We start from the raw sequence: 15,148 nt of genomic DNA on the forward strand, positions 1-15,148 counted from the left end.
TCATGATGATTAAATGATGCAAAACAACAAAACAAACAAACAAACAAACATCTATCCCCATCAAAAAAACGCATAACCAGTGATGTGATTTATTTAATTTTTTTTTTTACTTTTGAAATGAATGCAATAACGCCTCCACACCACCAAAAAAAAAAACACCACATAACTATTTGGTTATCAACAAAATAGAAATATGCAAAAAAAAAAGAAAAAAAAAATGTAAATAGCCATCATCGTTACGGATGAAAAGAAGAACAAAAACATCAACAATCGTGATGAATGTTTAATGTCATCGATTGTATAATATATTTATTATTGATTGATGAAATGAAAAAAAGCAAACTAAACGAAACAAAAAACTAGAAAGTTTGCATCATCACATCACCACCATCTGCATATATGTCATTCTATTGTGTATCATTTTTTTTGTGAATTGTTCGAGATTTGATGATGATGATCTATCTATCTATCCAAAAATCAAAGCAAAACAATTTTCACATATAGTGCATCGTCATATAACGCAAAGATCCATAGGGCTCATTTTTTTCCATCATAGGTATTTCAGCACCAGATATACATACACACACTGAAGCCATAGAAGTAAAAATATCTTAAAATTGGCATTTTTAAGATTTTTTTTTTTTTGTTTGGCAACAATTTACACAACTCGTTTTTTTTGGTGGCCATTTTTTTTTCTTTCTATCCATTCATTCATTCATTAACAATCAACAAGTCTTCGAGAGAAAGAGATTATGGATTAAATCAAGGCCATATATATAAAATGAGATTCCACTTCCCCAAACAACAACTGAAAATCCATTATGATGATGATGAATTTGGCTCACTATCAGCTACTCACATCAACCATTCATTCATTATCACAATATCTGAACAAACCGGTTGATTATGATCATCATCATCATCAAAATACCCTATACAAAGGTTAAATGATGATGATAATGATAATAGAAAGATGACCGAGGTCATTGATGGCAATGGCAAAGGTTAAATATCTAAATGGAAGTTTTTTTTTCTGTTTTCCTTCTTTCTTTCTCTATAAAAAAAGGTTCAATGAATCTAAACAACAACAAGGATTTTGTTTTTTTTGTGTTTGGCAGGCCATTTTCATGGCCAGATACACACACACTTGTAAACTGTTAAATATCAACTAAAAATTCAAAAATTTAAATGTTTCTGGCAAAAAAACATATACAATTTCTGGTCATTCTCAATGCACACACACCAACCAAACAAATAAACAAAGTGATTCTAAATTTAGAATATTTAAATGTGTGTTTACTATGGTATTATGGTAAAATTGCACTTGATCCAAAGCAGGCTTGTTTTTAAAATTATTTACATCATTTATTTGAATATACAATACACATGCATGTATTGGACAAACGGAAACAGGATTATCATTGTTATGATTATGATTAAAGGACATCTAAGCAAGGAAACTAATTACATACCATGCATAAAGCAGAAAAAAAACAATACTTACCAAAAGAGTTTTAACAGATCAGAAAAACACAAACGAAAAAACACAAATTCAGATCAATTTAGTCGAAAGAAATTAGCCATTTAATGTCTATTGATTTGATTATCACTTTTTTTTGCAATGTGAATGTGAATATTAGGTGATGGTCGTTTCCAAGGATTCAAAATTGGATAACATTTAAAACCAGAAAAAAAAAATAAAACTCAAAACAAAAAACAACACAGAATCCATTAACTAACTAACATAGCACAGCACATAAAATGAAGACCACTTGGTTACTCTTGGATACCGTGAACGGACAAAAAATTTTCTCGATGAAAAAAATTTCTTGATGAAAACAAATCAAACAAACATTTAAAACAACAGGAATTTAAATGGCTGGACGCAAACTCGGTTTGTTTTTTTTTTTTGAAAGGTTCTCACAATTGATTGATTGATTGACAAGTTTTTTTTGATCTGCTTTATCGGATTAATAATCGTTATTATTTTGCCTGAAAAAAATAAAACACTTTTTTTATTGATTATTATTAGTTCACACAGGTCATACATACGCAATTCACTTTCACAATCGATCAATCGATGTATATTGAAAAAAAAAGAATTCAACACAAAAACAAAAACAACAGGTTGACGTCAAACGATGTGAAACCCTCTTGTCATCTCTTTTTTTGGTTTGATTTGGTTGCGCTTCGTTTACTTCTTACATCGAATAAACATTACGACGAGTTCTTTTCTTTTCGAAAAACATTTTCGAAACATTCGACTCGGATGATGGCGCCAATATGATCGAAGAGAGAGAGAGAGAGAGAGAGAGAGAGAGAGAGAGAGAGAGAGAGAGAGAGAGAGAGAGAGGATAGCATCGAAGTATATCGTGGTTGGTTCGTTTATTATCAATCGTCGACTTTGCTTCTCTTTCTCTCTCTTTCTTCTTACCATATATACCAAAGGAAGCAGCAATCAAGTTCTCTTCTTATGAACTTTTATGGTTATGATATTTGGATAGGATTTTTTGATGGATCTATCTATCTATCCACACTATTAAAAAGCTAACGGACATTTCGCTGTTGTTGATTATGTAATGAATGAAAATATATAACCAGCAAACAAGCGGGAGGATAGACCATCTTGTTGTTGTTGTTGTTGTTTTAGTTAGTTTCGAATATTTTCAAATTCGACCAAGCGCGACTATTTCTACTTCTCCCTCCTTATATGTTCCTCGACAGAAACAAAAAAAAATAGTTATTTTGTGGAAAATTTTAACCCACCGAAGGCATTCTTTTGATCACGTGAACGTGAACGAAAAATTTAATGATGATGATCATCATCATTGATGATTATGATGGGAATTCAAAATGAGTTTTGAATAATGGGACGCCAACCCAACCAAACAACAAACAACAACAACAAGTGAGTTACCTTTTATAAAGCACCTTCATAATTATTCGACTAATGGATATTGGTTATTATCTCCATGTGCGTGTGTCCTGCCAAAAAAAACATACCAAACCATTATAGGTAGTTAGTCGTCTTCTTCTTCATTTTTTCGTTTTGGTTGGCGCCATTTGGAAAACCAGCTTCTGGCATTTGGAAAACCTTTCCTCACCCCCCCATTCGAGAGAAAAATAAAATCACATTATATCCACTGCAGTATTGTTTTGTCAAAACAAAACAAAACAGAAAAAACAGAAGCTGAACCATTTTATCAGTCGCTATTGACAACTTTTTCATCATCATCATCATCGTTATAGTCGTTATTTGTCATCAGCATAAAGATATACACCCAGTCACATATTGACTATGGTTAAAGATTGGTTTTTTTTTTTTGATAAGTCATTACTCCTGCAACCATCTGGAACCACTATTTATTCATTCATTCAGGGAAACAAACAAAATTCATCATCATCCAGTTTATTAATGGATTGATGCAAGATAGAGAAGAGTTTTATTCATGTCATGTCAATTTCCATATGATAATGGTCTATAATTACATAGTTTGTTCATATATCGTTATTATTGATTATGAACAACATTGAAATTGCTTACATTTGCTCATATCATTGATAACTGTGACATAATTGTTACCACAAACAAACAAACAGCTTGATGATGATGATTGCATCAATAAATTTGACCATAATAAACACAGAAAAAAAATCGATAAACAAACATCCTTCTTTTTCGTTCTTTTTTTTCATTAAATTTTCATTGTAATTTGACTATTTCTACTCATCTTGTTGATCGATCGATCGAACGATCGATTTGTCAACAAACAAACAAAAAAAATGGACAGGAACAAGTTTTTCCCAACTCCACCAACCATTTTCTGAGTTTTTGTAAAAATAGACACTAAAATCGAACCTGAAAATATCTGCGTTGTTGACATACTTATTCGATGATATTTACCTGAATGATTGAGACTGAGACTGATTAACGACAAAATTTTCGTTCACATCATATTTGATAATCAGAAAATGAAAATCGAAACTGACCTTAATCTTTACTTCTTCTTCTACTTTTATATTGGTAATTGAAAATAACCGAAATGTCATCATTGATAAAATGATTGACCAGAAAAACGTTTTTTTTTTGAAAAAAAGTTACTAAATTTAACTAATTATGGCCATAACTGACCATAACTGATGACATAATTAGATCTTCCTCTTATTTTCCTCTTATTTTTTTTGCCGGATAACTGCTGCCAGCTAGTGACAGATATCGATAATTCAAAGTTAGGTTAGGTTAATTCGTTCGTTAATTTTTTTTTTCGCTTAAATATTGTTTTCCCTTAAATTTGGCTTCGAAGCAAAGCGCCGGCATGAATGCAAATCAATTTTGAAATTCAAAAAAATTTTATTTTTATTTTTTATTTAATTAAAATGATATTACATAATGGATAAATAAAAGATTAATTTCGTCGTTTACGAACACGTGAAATACGCCATGAATTTGGTTCTTCATATTTATTATATAATGGTTCTAATCGTAATTGTTTTTTATGTTTAGATAATTTAGATGGATCAGAAAAACGAAAAAATGTTGGTGCAAATTCAACTAACCATCGTGGATCAATAGTTGTTACTTCACGCATATATTCTTTTGTTGTTAAAACAATTTCATGATAAATAACCCATTCAGGTTGTTGATGAAATAATGCTGATGATGGATGAATATAAACCACTTGACCATCAACCAAAGTACGATATCCTTCTTGTGGATCTTTTTTCGATGTATTACGGAAAAAACCCGAACAAATTGCTTTCTGTAGTTTGGCCGTATTTTTACCACATGATATAACATCTAAACGATGACGATCCATAATACCTAGTAATTGTTTTCGTACATCTTGTGTTCGTTTCAATGTACGAACTTGAACAAAATTTTCATAACACCAAGCAGTTGACAATTTATTATTTTTCCATGCATTATAAACGGCTAACAATGTTAGATGATCACCTTCAGGTTGATTAAATTTTGCTTTTTTTGAATCAGCTAATGCTTGTTTATCTTTTGGTCGATAGAAAACATTTTGTACGGATAACATTGATACAACGGTTAATGCTTCTTCCGAACAGCCTAATTGTACTGATTGTAATAATACTTTACATAAACGTGGTTCTAATGGAAATTCAGCCATACGTCTACCTAATCTTGTTAGTAGACCTTCATCATCTAATGCACCTAATGAATGTAATTGTTCTAATGCCATTAATAATGCTTCAGCTGGTGGTGCATCCATAAAATCAAAATTAATTAAATCATTAATACCCATTGCTTTTAGTTGTAAAACAGTTTCAGAAAGATTTGTACGTTGTATTTCTGGTACAGGTGTTGTAAGCATTTCATCACGATATGCACGTTCAGTATATAGACGAAAACATTTACCCGGTCCAGTACGACCTGCACGACCAGCACGTTGTTTAGCTTGTGCTTGTGAAATTGGTGTTACAACCAATGAATCCATACCAGTTTTTGGATTATAAACATTTTGTTTAACAAAACCCGGATCAACTACATAATAAATACCATCAATTGTTAATGATGTTTCAGCAATATTTGTAGCGATAACAACTTTTCTTGATCCAGGTGGTGTTGGTTCAAATATTCTGGTTTGCATTTCCGATGGTAATGCTGAATAAACTGGTAATATTAATAATTCCGGTACATCAGGACCAAGACATTTCATACGTTCATAAAGAACTTCACATGCAGTATCAATTTCTTCTTGGCCAGTAAGAAATAACAGTATATCACCCGGTGGTTCAGTTAAATGAATTTGCATAACAGTTAATAATGATGCATCCATATAATCAGTTTCAGGATCTTTTGTATATAATATTTCAACTGGAAATGTTCGACCAGGTATTGTAAAAATAGGTGCTTCAAAAAAATATTGTGAAAATTTTACAGCATCCAATGTTGCCGATGTAACAATTAATTTTAAATCTGGTCGTTTTTTTACTGCTTTTTTCAATAAACCAAATAGAACATCCGTATGTATAGTACGTTCATGTGCTTCATCCAACATCAATACTGAATAACCACGCAGATCTGCATCCAAAAGACATTCACGAAGTAACATACCGTCGGTCATATATTTAATAACTGTTTCTGGACTTGTACAATCTTCAAAACGAATCGTATAACCAACTTCACAACCTAAACGACAACCAAATTCATCAGCAACACGTTTTGCAACGGACATTGCTGCAACACGACGTGGTTGTGTACAACCAATTTTACCACGTGTTACATAACCAGCTTCAGCTAAATATTGTGTAATCTGGGTAGTTTTTCCCGATCCAGTTTCACCAATAACAATCAATATTTGATTATCACCAACAGCTTTACATAATTCATCTTTAAAATGATAGATTGGTAAACTTTGTCGTTGTTCCATCAAACTTAATTCGGTACGTTTACCATACGATGCTTTTGCACCGCCAGTAATAAATCGTTTCCATTCGGGCATTTCGTTTGGAATTCCACTAGTATTACCGATACTGCCACTATTACTACTCCAGCCAGCTCCAATTGTTTCAGGTGTAGGATTTTGTGGCATAGGATCAAACCAATCTTTCGAATCTTCTGGTCGACTTTTATTCATTTCGGATTGTTGTTGTTGTTGCTTTAATTCACGTCGTTCTTTTGATAATGCTGATTGCATCATTGCAGCCTGTGCCAATGATCCATCAGGATTTTTAACAATTCTAACCGGATCTAAATCGGTAAGATGTGATCGACCATGTCCACGAAGAAATGATGGTTCTTCTTCCACTAATTCAATTTCAATATCTTCATCATCATCTTCATCGATTCTTGGTAGTACACCTAATTTTTCATCAAAATCTGGTAATTGGGAACGATCCAAAACATTTGCAGCAGCCATTTGTTTTAATTCCCATTTTTCGGGTGAACTAATTCGTTGTATAATACGACGACGAGTTTCAGAATCTTCTACAGAATCATCATCGATTTTAGATTGGACACTGCTACCCGGTAATGGTGGTAGATTTGAAGGTCGATCAGGATTTTTAAATTCCGATAAATCATCATCATTATCATCACCAACACCTTTACTACGAGATCCATGTTGATGATTGATTGGATTTAAATCTTTACCAGTTTGTTGATCAACTTCTTTCATTGATAAACTTGTTCGTTGACCAGTAAATGATAATACTTTTACTTTGACATTTTGTCCACGGCTGACCACTTCATTAACATCATTAACACGACCTTCACGACGTAATTGTGATATATGCACTAAACCTTCCCATCGTTTACGTAAACCTTCAAGCTGAACAAAACAACCAAATTGCATAATGTTCGAAACACGACCATTCAATATCATTCCTACAGCCGGTACTTCAGGTAGATCTTCATATTTTGTTCGTTTACTATGTGAAGATCGTCGATTATCATCATTATCATCATAATCATCACCATGATGGGATCGTCTTTTTGATTCGGAATGTCTTGATCGATGTTTTTCATATTCATCATCATCGGATTTGTAACGATGATGTCGTTCTCGACTGCGACTTCTTCGATGGCGACGATCTCTATCTCTATCTCGATCACGATCTCGTCTTCGGGAATCAGAATCATCATGTCGACGATGACTACGTTTTTTATCGCTCACATCTCGATCATTTTCTTTTCGTCGTTGTTTATGTTTATCATCCTTATCATCATCATTATCACTAGTTTGTTTATTTTTCTCTGATAATTGTTCCAATAATTTCATTGTATCATCAATATCTTCAAGATTTTCTTTTTCTACTACTTCTTCGTCGTCGGATTTTTGGCTCAATTCTTGATCAGGCAACGCTAAACATGGATAAAGAGCACGTTTCATTTCTTTATCATCTTTTTTTCGATCATCATTTTTGTCATCATCATCATCATCGAGATCAACATTTTTTGATTTTTTCTTCGGTCGCATATGTTGAATAATACGAAGAAGATTGGCAATAAATGAATCAGTAAATTGAGCTTGATTTGCTATCAATGCCGTTTTGAATGAATCAAATGTAGAATTTTCATCAGCCAAATCGATTATAAATTCGGCCATATCTTTATCGTTGAAACCTAAATGATTTTCCAATTCGGTACAAACTTTCGAAACTAAAGAAAGATATTGTAGTTTGTCTAATTCGTCCATTGTTTGTTTGGATGATTAAATTCAGATCGGCCAAAAAACAAAAAACAAAAAGTTCAAAACATTGCTGCGTGAATTGTACCGTGTATAAATTTGGCAATCTTTATTCATGAATAACGTGTTGCAAACATGGTTCGAGAAATTTCTCATTTTGTTTCACATGTTAAATCATCTAATCTTTCAAATTGTTTGATAATCCAAAGAAAATATGGCAAATCCATTACAATGTTATAATATTTCATGTGGTCAAACTTATCTGGAAAATGAAAATAATGATCTAGCATGTCAATATCATCCAGGTCGACCATATTTTCATGATGGTTATAAAGAATGGACCTGTTGTAAGATGCGTTCAAGAGATTTTTCCGTATTCATGGGTTACAAAGGATGTAAGTATTTGAATCGATTCTCGTTCTTGTATCATTAACATTGTGATTATTTATAGGCACAAAAGGACGACATTCAAATGTGAAACCTGAAGAACCAGCCAAACCGACTGACAACAACGAGTCAACGGAATCGGTAACAATCCAACAAAATGATGAAAATAAAAAACCAAAAGAACCGATCGAACCATTTATTCCACCGGATGCTAATCACGAACAAGAATTGGAAATATTCGAATCATCTAATGTAGCTTCAGCTCCACCAGTTCCAAAGGCAATTATAATATGTAAGAATTGTAAACATGAAGAATCAACATTAAACATGGCTGGTCCATGTCATTATCATAAAGGAGTTCAAATGTAAGTGTGTCGATCTTATTTGTATTTTTTATTTGATGAAATTTTTCTCAATAAAATAGTTTCCATGATGCCTATAAATATTGGAGCTGTTGTCATCATAAAAAATTTTCGGATTTTGAAGATTTTCAAAAATTACCACCATGTTCTCGAGCAGATCAACATATATTGATAGCAAAAATTGAATATAAAGAAAATTGGTTTCAAACACCCGGTACAATCACTATAGCTTTATATGGTTTAAAAGGTGCACGTCAAGAATCACAAGATGGAAAAATTCGTTCCAAGGTTTTAATTCGTGGTGGTCGACATTTGTTTGTTCGTTTGATCAATCATGAAGGATTGATTATTTTCGAAAAAGAATGGACATTAAGAGATTATGTCCGCAATGAAGGTAATAAAGTTATTATAAACGTTTCAAATGTACAGATAACATTGAAAAAATCGAATGAAAATTATCATTGGCCTAAATTGATTGTTGATTAAATTTGAAAAAAAAAATTTTATTTTTATTTTATTTTATTCAATATGAATTAGTAAATGATTGTAATTGTTGTTGAATACTTGAAGCTCTATTTTTACTTTTATCATCCATAAAACATGCAATAAACAATTTAATTGCGCTAGCAAAATTATCTTTTTTCGGTATTTTTTCCAATATCATTTTAACAATCGAATCATTCGATTGATTGAAAATAAATTGAAAAATATTACGTATAAATTCAACATACATTTCATTCATATCGGAAAATTCGATTACTTTCAAACAGGTAATCGAAAGGCAATTATTTATCAATAAATGACACATTAGTTGTTGTAATCGTAAACGATTATTTGTTGATAATGATTGTAAATCAATTATTTTATCACGTATAGCAAAATCTAATGCTAATCGATATTTTCTATCCAATTTGATTAAATGTTGCAGAAGGTAAAAATAGAATTGATTGAAACATTTTTCATTGATAGCAACATGTAATACAACATTAATTATTTCGGCTGGTTGTTTTCTTCCAATTGATATAAGTTTACCGGCTGCATCTAAATAATCACAACAGGTAAATATTGCCGAAAATAATTGCCGCCGTAACGGTGTATTCAATCGTAATGTACGACATAATCGATCTAGTTTATTCGAATCGATTGTTTCATTCAAAATTGTTGTTGTTGTTGTCGCCGTTGATGATGATGATGTTTGTTGCAAATCACTACCTTTAATCGATTCCAATGGAATAATCTGTTTAGTATAGGAAAACCAATGTGAACTTTGTAATATGGTTGAATATTGGCCCGGTATTGAAGGTACTCGTGGTTTTTTAATCACAGATTTCAACGTTGTTTCAATCAAATCAGTCATAACAACAGTTTCGTTTGTTTTAATTTTAGACATATTATTATTTTTAATGGCAACCAATGATTCAAGAATAAATTTTACACGATTACCAGAATCCAACATTTGTTCGCTCAAAAAATCATGACTTAATGTTTGTATACGAAGAATAAGTGATTTCATTTTAGCTGGATCTTCTTTTCGTAATAGAAAACCAGATGTTTTAAGAATTGAATCAATAATTTCGATAGATTTTTCATTGTCAAGTTTGTATAAAAATTTATCAATTATATCATAGATTAATTGATGATCAATAAGACCGGTTGTATGAATGTTAAGCAAAAGTATAAGAATATTATTCAATCGTTTATTGGATACATTCCAAGCGGTTACATCTGTGAAAGCGGCATCGAATCGACAGACTAAAGAATGAATGAAATAGCCGCCAATATCATCGCTCATTTCAAAATTCAGAATGGCAATCAACATTGCCAATTCGGCAAACAATTTTGCCGGTAAGCTATGTTCACATTGGATAATAATTTTATCCAAACAATTCATTATTCCTTTGTTGATTATATGACGACTGTGGCTACTATTCAGTTTGATTATATCATTACTTATAACTCTTATGTTTGATGATGTAAGTCGATTAAGAAGACCACGTAATTTTCGTTGAACATTATCATCGACAACCACATTCGAAATGAATTTCTCTTTTTCAGCTTCGTCCATTCGATTATTCTGTTCCTGAACAATGTTTCCATGTTTATCACGTAGAAAACCATAGATATCTTCACGAAGTTCATCATTGGTTTCGCTTTCTTCAGGTTTTTTTTCTTCACTGTCTTCTTCGTCTTCACATTCTAATTCGTTTTCACTTTCTTCTGATTCTTCCTTTTCTTCATCTGATGATGATGATGGTTCGATATCATGATCTTCGAGTTGTTGAACATTACTACTATCTTCTTCTGCTTCTTCACCATCATCATTTTCATTTCGACCATTACAGAATTCGATCAAATCGGCCAAACCATCCAAATAAAATGATTTGGGTAATTTATTTCGTTTGGTATAACTTCGAAGTTTCAATAGTTTTTCATATCGTTTGATTTCTTTTTCTTCTTCACGTATTAAACGTCGTTGATGTGCGATAAGTGCCGAAGATTTTACATTACTTGGTGGTCGTTTCTTTTTCTTCTTTTTCTCTTTCACTATTTCATTTTGTTTTGATTCAACTAAAATATCTTCTTCAATGGGTTTCGTACTTCGATGTTGATAATAAAGATTTTTACGTTTCTTTTTTTCTTGTCGTTGAATTTGACGTTGTTTTTTACGATCCATTTTTCAACAAAAAAAAAATCATCAGCTGAATTCGAGCACGTGTTTTAGACAACTGATCATTGATAGATGGCGTAACTGTTTTTGTCTATTTTGATTTGTAAAAAAATGAAAACATTTTGTTCGATCGATATCGAAAGACACGAACAAGATGATCATCCAAAGTTATTGTCGATTTATATTTGTACGAAAAATTTCCATCAATAGCAATCCTTTACGATTATTATCTTCGAAAGGTAAATTTTTTGATGATTCAGATGAAAAAACCAAACAAACAAAACAAGCGATAAGCGATTTGAAAGCCAAACAATTATATCCCGAATATGAACAAACTGAATATGGAATTGTTTATGATAGAAAACCATTCAAATATCAATGCATCGCTGGAAAAGCATATTTTTGGTGTAGTTGTGGCCATAGTCATAAACAGGTAAGTTAACTTGAATAAAATTTCACTGATTTTAAAACGATTTTTTTTTGAATAGCCATTCTGTGATGGAACACATCGTAATGAACATTTGAAAATTAAATTAAAACCATTACGATGGGATTGTAACGAAACAAAAGAATATTGGTTTTGTAATTGTAAACAAACAAAACATCCACCATTTTGTGATGGTACTCATCGACAGAAATCTATACAGGATGGTCCATCCACTATACGTGATCATCATTCACCACCATTAGTAATTGAAAAAATTAAAAAGAAATAGCAAAGATAATCAAAAAAAAAAATCATTCATTCAGACATTTATTTTCTAAAGAATATTATTACAAGAAAACATTCGATCTGTAGGGTTTTTTTTTGTTGTATCACTAAATACTACTAGCATTTGAGAAAAAAAAGAAGAATAAAATATTGCAACTAAAATTGTCGGCTTGTTTGTATTGATCACACACAGCAAAAATTTTTTTATTATTATTCTCATCTTGAATTCATCATCTTTTTTGTTTGTGATGAGCACTGACATGGAATTATTTTTTTTTTTTGATCTGTACATTTTTGAATAGAAAAATGAAATGAAATGTCTTTGAATGAATGTATGTTGATCTGTGGCCAATAATATGGATGTGATGATGGTTATGGTTTTGGTCGAAATGAGCCAATCTTTTTTTTTCATCTATGCGTAGCTACTGTGCAGAAATAATGTTGATGAAATATGATGTGAATGGTGGACTATTGAATCACTTTAGTGATAAATTCACAAAAACGTTTGGCATATTGTTCTGGATGGACTGTTGATATTTCAGCCGTCGTTCCATGTTTAACCGTTTTGGCTGCTAATGCCGTACGTTTACGAATACCGAATTGTGTAAGAATATCGACTATGCCGATAAAATAGATTTCTCGCCTTGGCGAATCTAAATTGATTAAAAATCAGACAATATTAATTTGATTATTGATGAAAAAATTCAAACAAACCTTTGGTAGCAATGACAGCATAAATGTCCCTGGATGGATCGATAGCATTCTCACTGGAATAAAGAAGCAAATTGTCCGAATCGGCAGACATTTTTGGTTGTGATTGAGATTCCGGTGAATCAGGAGGTGAAAGCATCGAATTTGGTCCTTGATCTTGGCAACAATTATCACCACTTGTTTCGGCTTCTTCGTCTTCAGCACTGAATTGCGATGTGAGGCCATCGGCTTGACGTTGTTGTGCTTCTTGTTCGGCTCTTTCACAATCATGAATAGCAACACAAAGCGAATAGTCCATGATGTTCTTTCTCATCAAAAACGTAGTGTCTGCTTCAAGCATTTCGAAGAATTTCTTTTTCCATTCTTCATCAGCATATATTCGGACACCATCTCGAGTAAAATCATTATCCTTGTAAATGGGAACATCAAGTGTTTTATCTTTTTCGCTTGCTTCACGATCGACAGTCGAGCCTTTGAGATCATAGATTCGGTGAACATTGATAAATTGTGATGAACAAATGTTTCGCATTACACATATATAGGTTTCCGCACCATCAACAGTAATACGATACATGCCTAAATATTGTGGCAATAATGTTTTACCATGTCTTTCCACTATGTATGGATGATATTCTTTTAATAGATGATGCATTGATTCTACTTCTTCAGTGGTCAATATTTTCAACAAAAATAATCGATCATATGATTCATAAAATTTTGTACTTGTTTTACCCGATACAAGATGTTCACGTGGTTGATGTTTAGTCAATGAATTCATATAATCAACATCGTCAATATGAAATCGTTCACGTAGATTTTGAAAGACGAGTGGACAATATTCTTTTACTTTAAAATGTGAAGGCATATTTTCCTTATTAAAACAATGATTATCAATTTTTACTTTGGTATATGCTTTAAAATCATCGGGCATTAACATTACTGGTGTGTTTACATGTGTTAATTCATTGATTGTATGATTAATACCCCACATAAATACCGAAAACAATGGTTCAGATGCACGAAATAATTTTGCTTTCTGATGTTTTGGTTTGAAACGTTTTGTTTTTACTTTCATTGGTTTCATTGTTGAATGATTTGATGACATTTTTTCAAACAAATAATATTGGTTTTCAATTTTAAAAGACTAGAAAAACTTTATTGATTAGGTACACCACCATCCAACACACAAAAAAAAATCGATCGATCGATTCTTGATTCAAAGTCGTTTTATAATTTTGCAATTAAAGTTGACTGGTAATATGAGAAAAGAGAAAAACAAACAAACAAAGATTATATAATTAACATATTGTCTTATTGAATTGATTTTTGATTTTTACTGTTTTACTGTTTCACTGTGTTTGATAATAATTATACTAAAATGCAATTCATCTATATCTGTTGGTTCATTGTCTATTTTAGGGTGTTCTATCTATCTATCTTTCTATCTATATGGTTTATTATTATATAGATTTAATCTATACAACGCAGATACGTCTATTTAGGTAAAACACTACTGCTATATTCATGCAATTCAAGAATTTTTTTGGGGCCCTATTCGCACACACATATATATAGAGAGTGAAAAGAATTGGATTGCATTTTTGTTTTGTTTTTTGTGGCTGAATGACTGAATATTTTCGGAAGCAAACATTTGTTGCCAGTCAAAATAGTATATTGGGATTAAGATTAATCGATTCGAATTACATAGACACACACATTGTTGATTTGGCGGCCAAATCATCATTGTCAAGATTTTGTTCATAAATTGATGATGACGGAAAGGAGAAAAAAAATGGGGGAGAACAGGAAAACACATTGATTGAATGTGATCAATGGAAGCATAATGATGATTATCAAATTATTTCAATGCACATAGGAAATTCAAACAAAAACATTACATACCGGTCTTATATTTATACAAAAATCGAATCGAAAATATCTCAAAATGTCAAAATGTTGAACAAGAACAACCAAAATTCGAATGATTTTAAAAATTCGATATTTCGACTATTTCTACCACTATTCGATTAAATTTACATTCAAATCAGATACAATTGTTATCTGATTATTTTTTTTGTTGATGATTGTTTTGGAATCATTAAATCAATGATCAGATGATGGACAACAACAACGATATTTTGATGATGGCCAA

The 15,148-nt window shown here is 31.6% G+C and overlaps 5 protein-coding genes across 5 annotated transcripts; 2 read left to right on the plus strand and 3 right to left on the minus strand.

The window, feature by feature from the left end:
• Nucleotides 1–4,331: 4,331 nt before the first annotated feature.
• pea (ATP-dependent RNA helicase pea) lies at nucleotides 4,332–8,252 on the minus strand. The gene has a single exon (XM_027344670.2). It carries the CDS (start codon nucleotides 8,163–8,165, stop codon nucleotides 4,407–4,409), a length of 3,759 nt encoding a protein of 1,252 aa, XP_027200471.2. The 5' UTR covers nucleotides 8,166–8,252; the 3' UTR covers nucleotides 4,332–4,406.
• Nucleotides 8,253–8,290: 38 nt separating this feature from the next.
• On the plus strand, nucleotides 8,291–9,466 carry mora (cysteine and histidine rich domain containing protein). Its single transcript, XM_027344676.2, has 3 exons — nucleotides 8,291–8,551; nucleotides 8,608–8,908; nucleotides 8,968–9,466. Exons 1-3 carry the CDS (start codon nucleotides 8,371–8,373, stop codon nucleotides 9,389–9,391), a joined length of 906 nt encoding a protein of 301 aa, XP_027200477.2. The 5' UTR covers nucleotides 8,291–8,370; the 3' UTR covers nucleotides 9,392–9,466.
• LOC113794558 (nucleolar MIF4G domain-containing protein 1) lies at nucleotides 9,397–11,670 on the minus strand. The gene has a single exon (XM_075821003.1). It carries the CDS (start codon nucleotides 11,577–11,579, stop codon nucleotides 9,429–9,431), a length of 2,151 nt encoding a protein of 716 aa, XP_075677118.1. The 5' UTR covers nucleotides 11,580–11,670; the 3' UTR covers nucleotides 9,397–9,428.
• Nucleotides 11,671–11,727: 57 nt separating this feature from the next.
• On the plus strand, nucleotides 11,728–12,436 carry LOC113794562 (uncharacterized). The gene is made up of 2 exons (XM_027344677.2): nucleotides 11,728–12,006; nucleotides 12,062–12,436. Exons 1-2 carry the CDS (start codon nucleotides 11,728–11,730, stop codon nucleotides 12,287–12,289), a joined length of 507 nt encoding a protein of 168 aa, XP_027200478.2. The 3' UTR covers nucleotides 12,290–12,436.
• On the minus strand, nucleotides 12,312–15,040 carry PIP4K (phosphatidylinositol 5-phosphate 4-kinase). The gene is made up of 3 exons (XM_027344717.2): nucleotides 14,899–15,040; nucleotides 13,000–14,247; nucleotides 12,312–12,938 (listed from the first exon to the last, which is right to left on the minus strand). The coding sequence occupies exons 2-3, from the start codon at nucleotides 14,099–14,101 to the stop codon at nucleotides 12,754–12,756; spliced, it is 1,287 nt and encodes a 428-aa protein (XP_027200518.2). The 5' UTR covers nucleotides 14,102–14,247; nucleotides 14,899–15,040; the 3' UTR covers nucleotides 12,312–12,753.
• Nucleotides 15,041–15,148: the final 108 nt, after the last annotated feature.

Source organism: Dermatophagoides pteronyssinus, unplaced genomic scaffold, assembly GCF_027571235.1.
Source record: "Dermatophagoides pteronyssinus isolate colony J.1.1.1.1 unplaced genomic scaffold, Derpt_VIB-CSIC_2022.12 sq0008, whole genome shotgun sequence".
Classification (NCBI taxonomy): domain Eukaryota; kingdom Metazoa; phylum Arthropoda; class Arachnida; order Sarcoptiformes; family Pyroglyphidae; genus Dermatophagoides; species Dermatophagoides pteronyssinus.

Coding starts and splice junctions, on each gene's coding strand:
- LOC113794562 (XM_027344677.2), top strand. CDS start 11,728: ATGATCATCCAAAGTTATTGTCGATTTATATTTGTACGAAAAATTTCC. Junction 12,007..12,061: donor GTGGCCATAGTCATAAACAG/GTAAGTTAACTT, acceptor TTTTTTGAATAG/CCATTCTGTGATGGAACACA.
- mora (XM_027344676.2), top strand. CDS start 8,371: ATGGCAAATCCATTACAATGTTATAATATTTCATGTGGTCAAACTTAT. Junction 8,552..8,607: donor ATTCATGGGTTACAAAGGAT/GTAAGTATTTGA, acceptor GATTATTTATAG/GCACAAAAGGACGACATTCA. Junction 8,909..8,967: donor TATCATAAAGGAGTTCAAAT/GTAAGTGTGTCG, acceptor TCAATAAAATAG/TTTCCATGATGCCTATAAAT.
- LOC113794558 (XM_075821003.1), bottom strand. CDS start 11,579: ATGGATCGTAAAAAACAACGTCAAATTCAACGACAAGAAAAAAAGAAA.
- PIP4K (XM_027344717.2), bottom strand. CDS start 14,101: ATGTCATCAAATCATTCAACAATGAAACCAATGAAAGTAAAAACAAAA. Junction 12,939..12,999: donor TGCTGTCATTGCTACCAAAG/GTTTGTTTGAAT, acceptor TAATCAATTTAG/ATTCGCCAAGGCGAGAAATC.
- pea (XM_027344670.2), bottom strand. CDS start 8,165: ATGGACGAATTAGACAAACTACAATATCTTTCTTTAGTTTCGAAAGTT.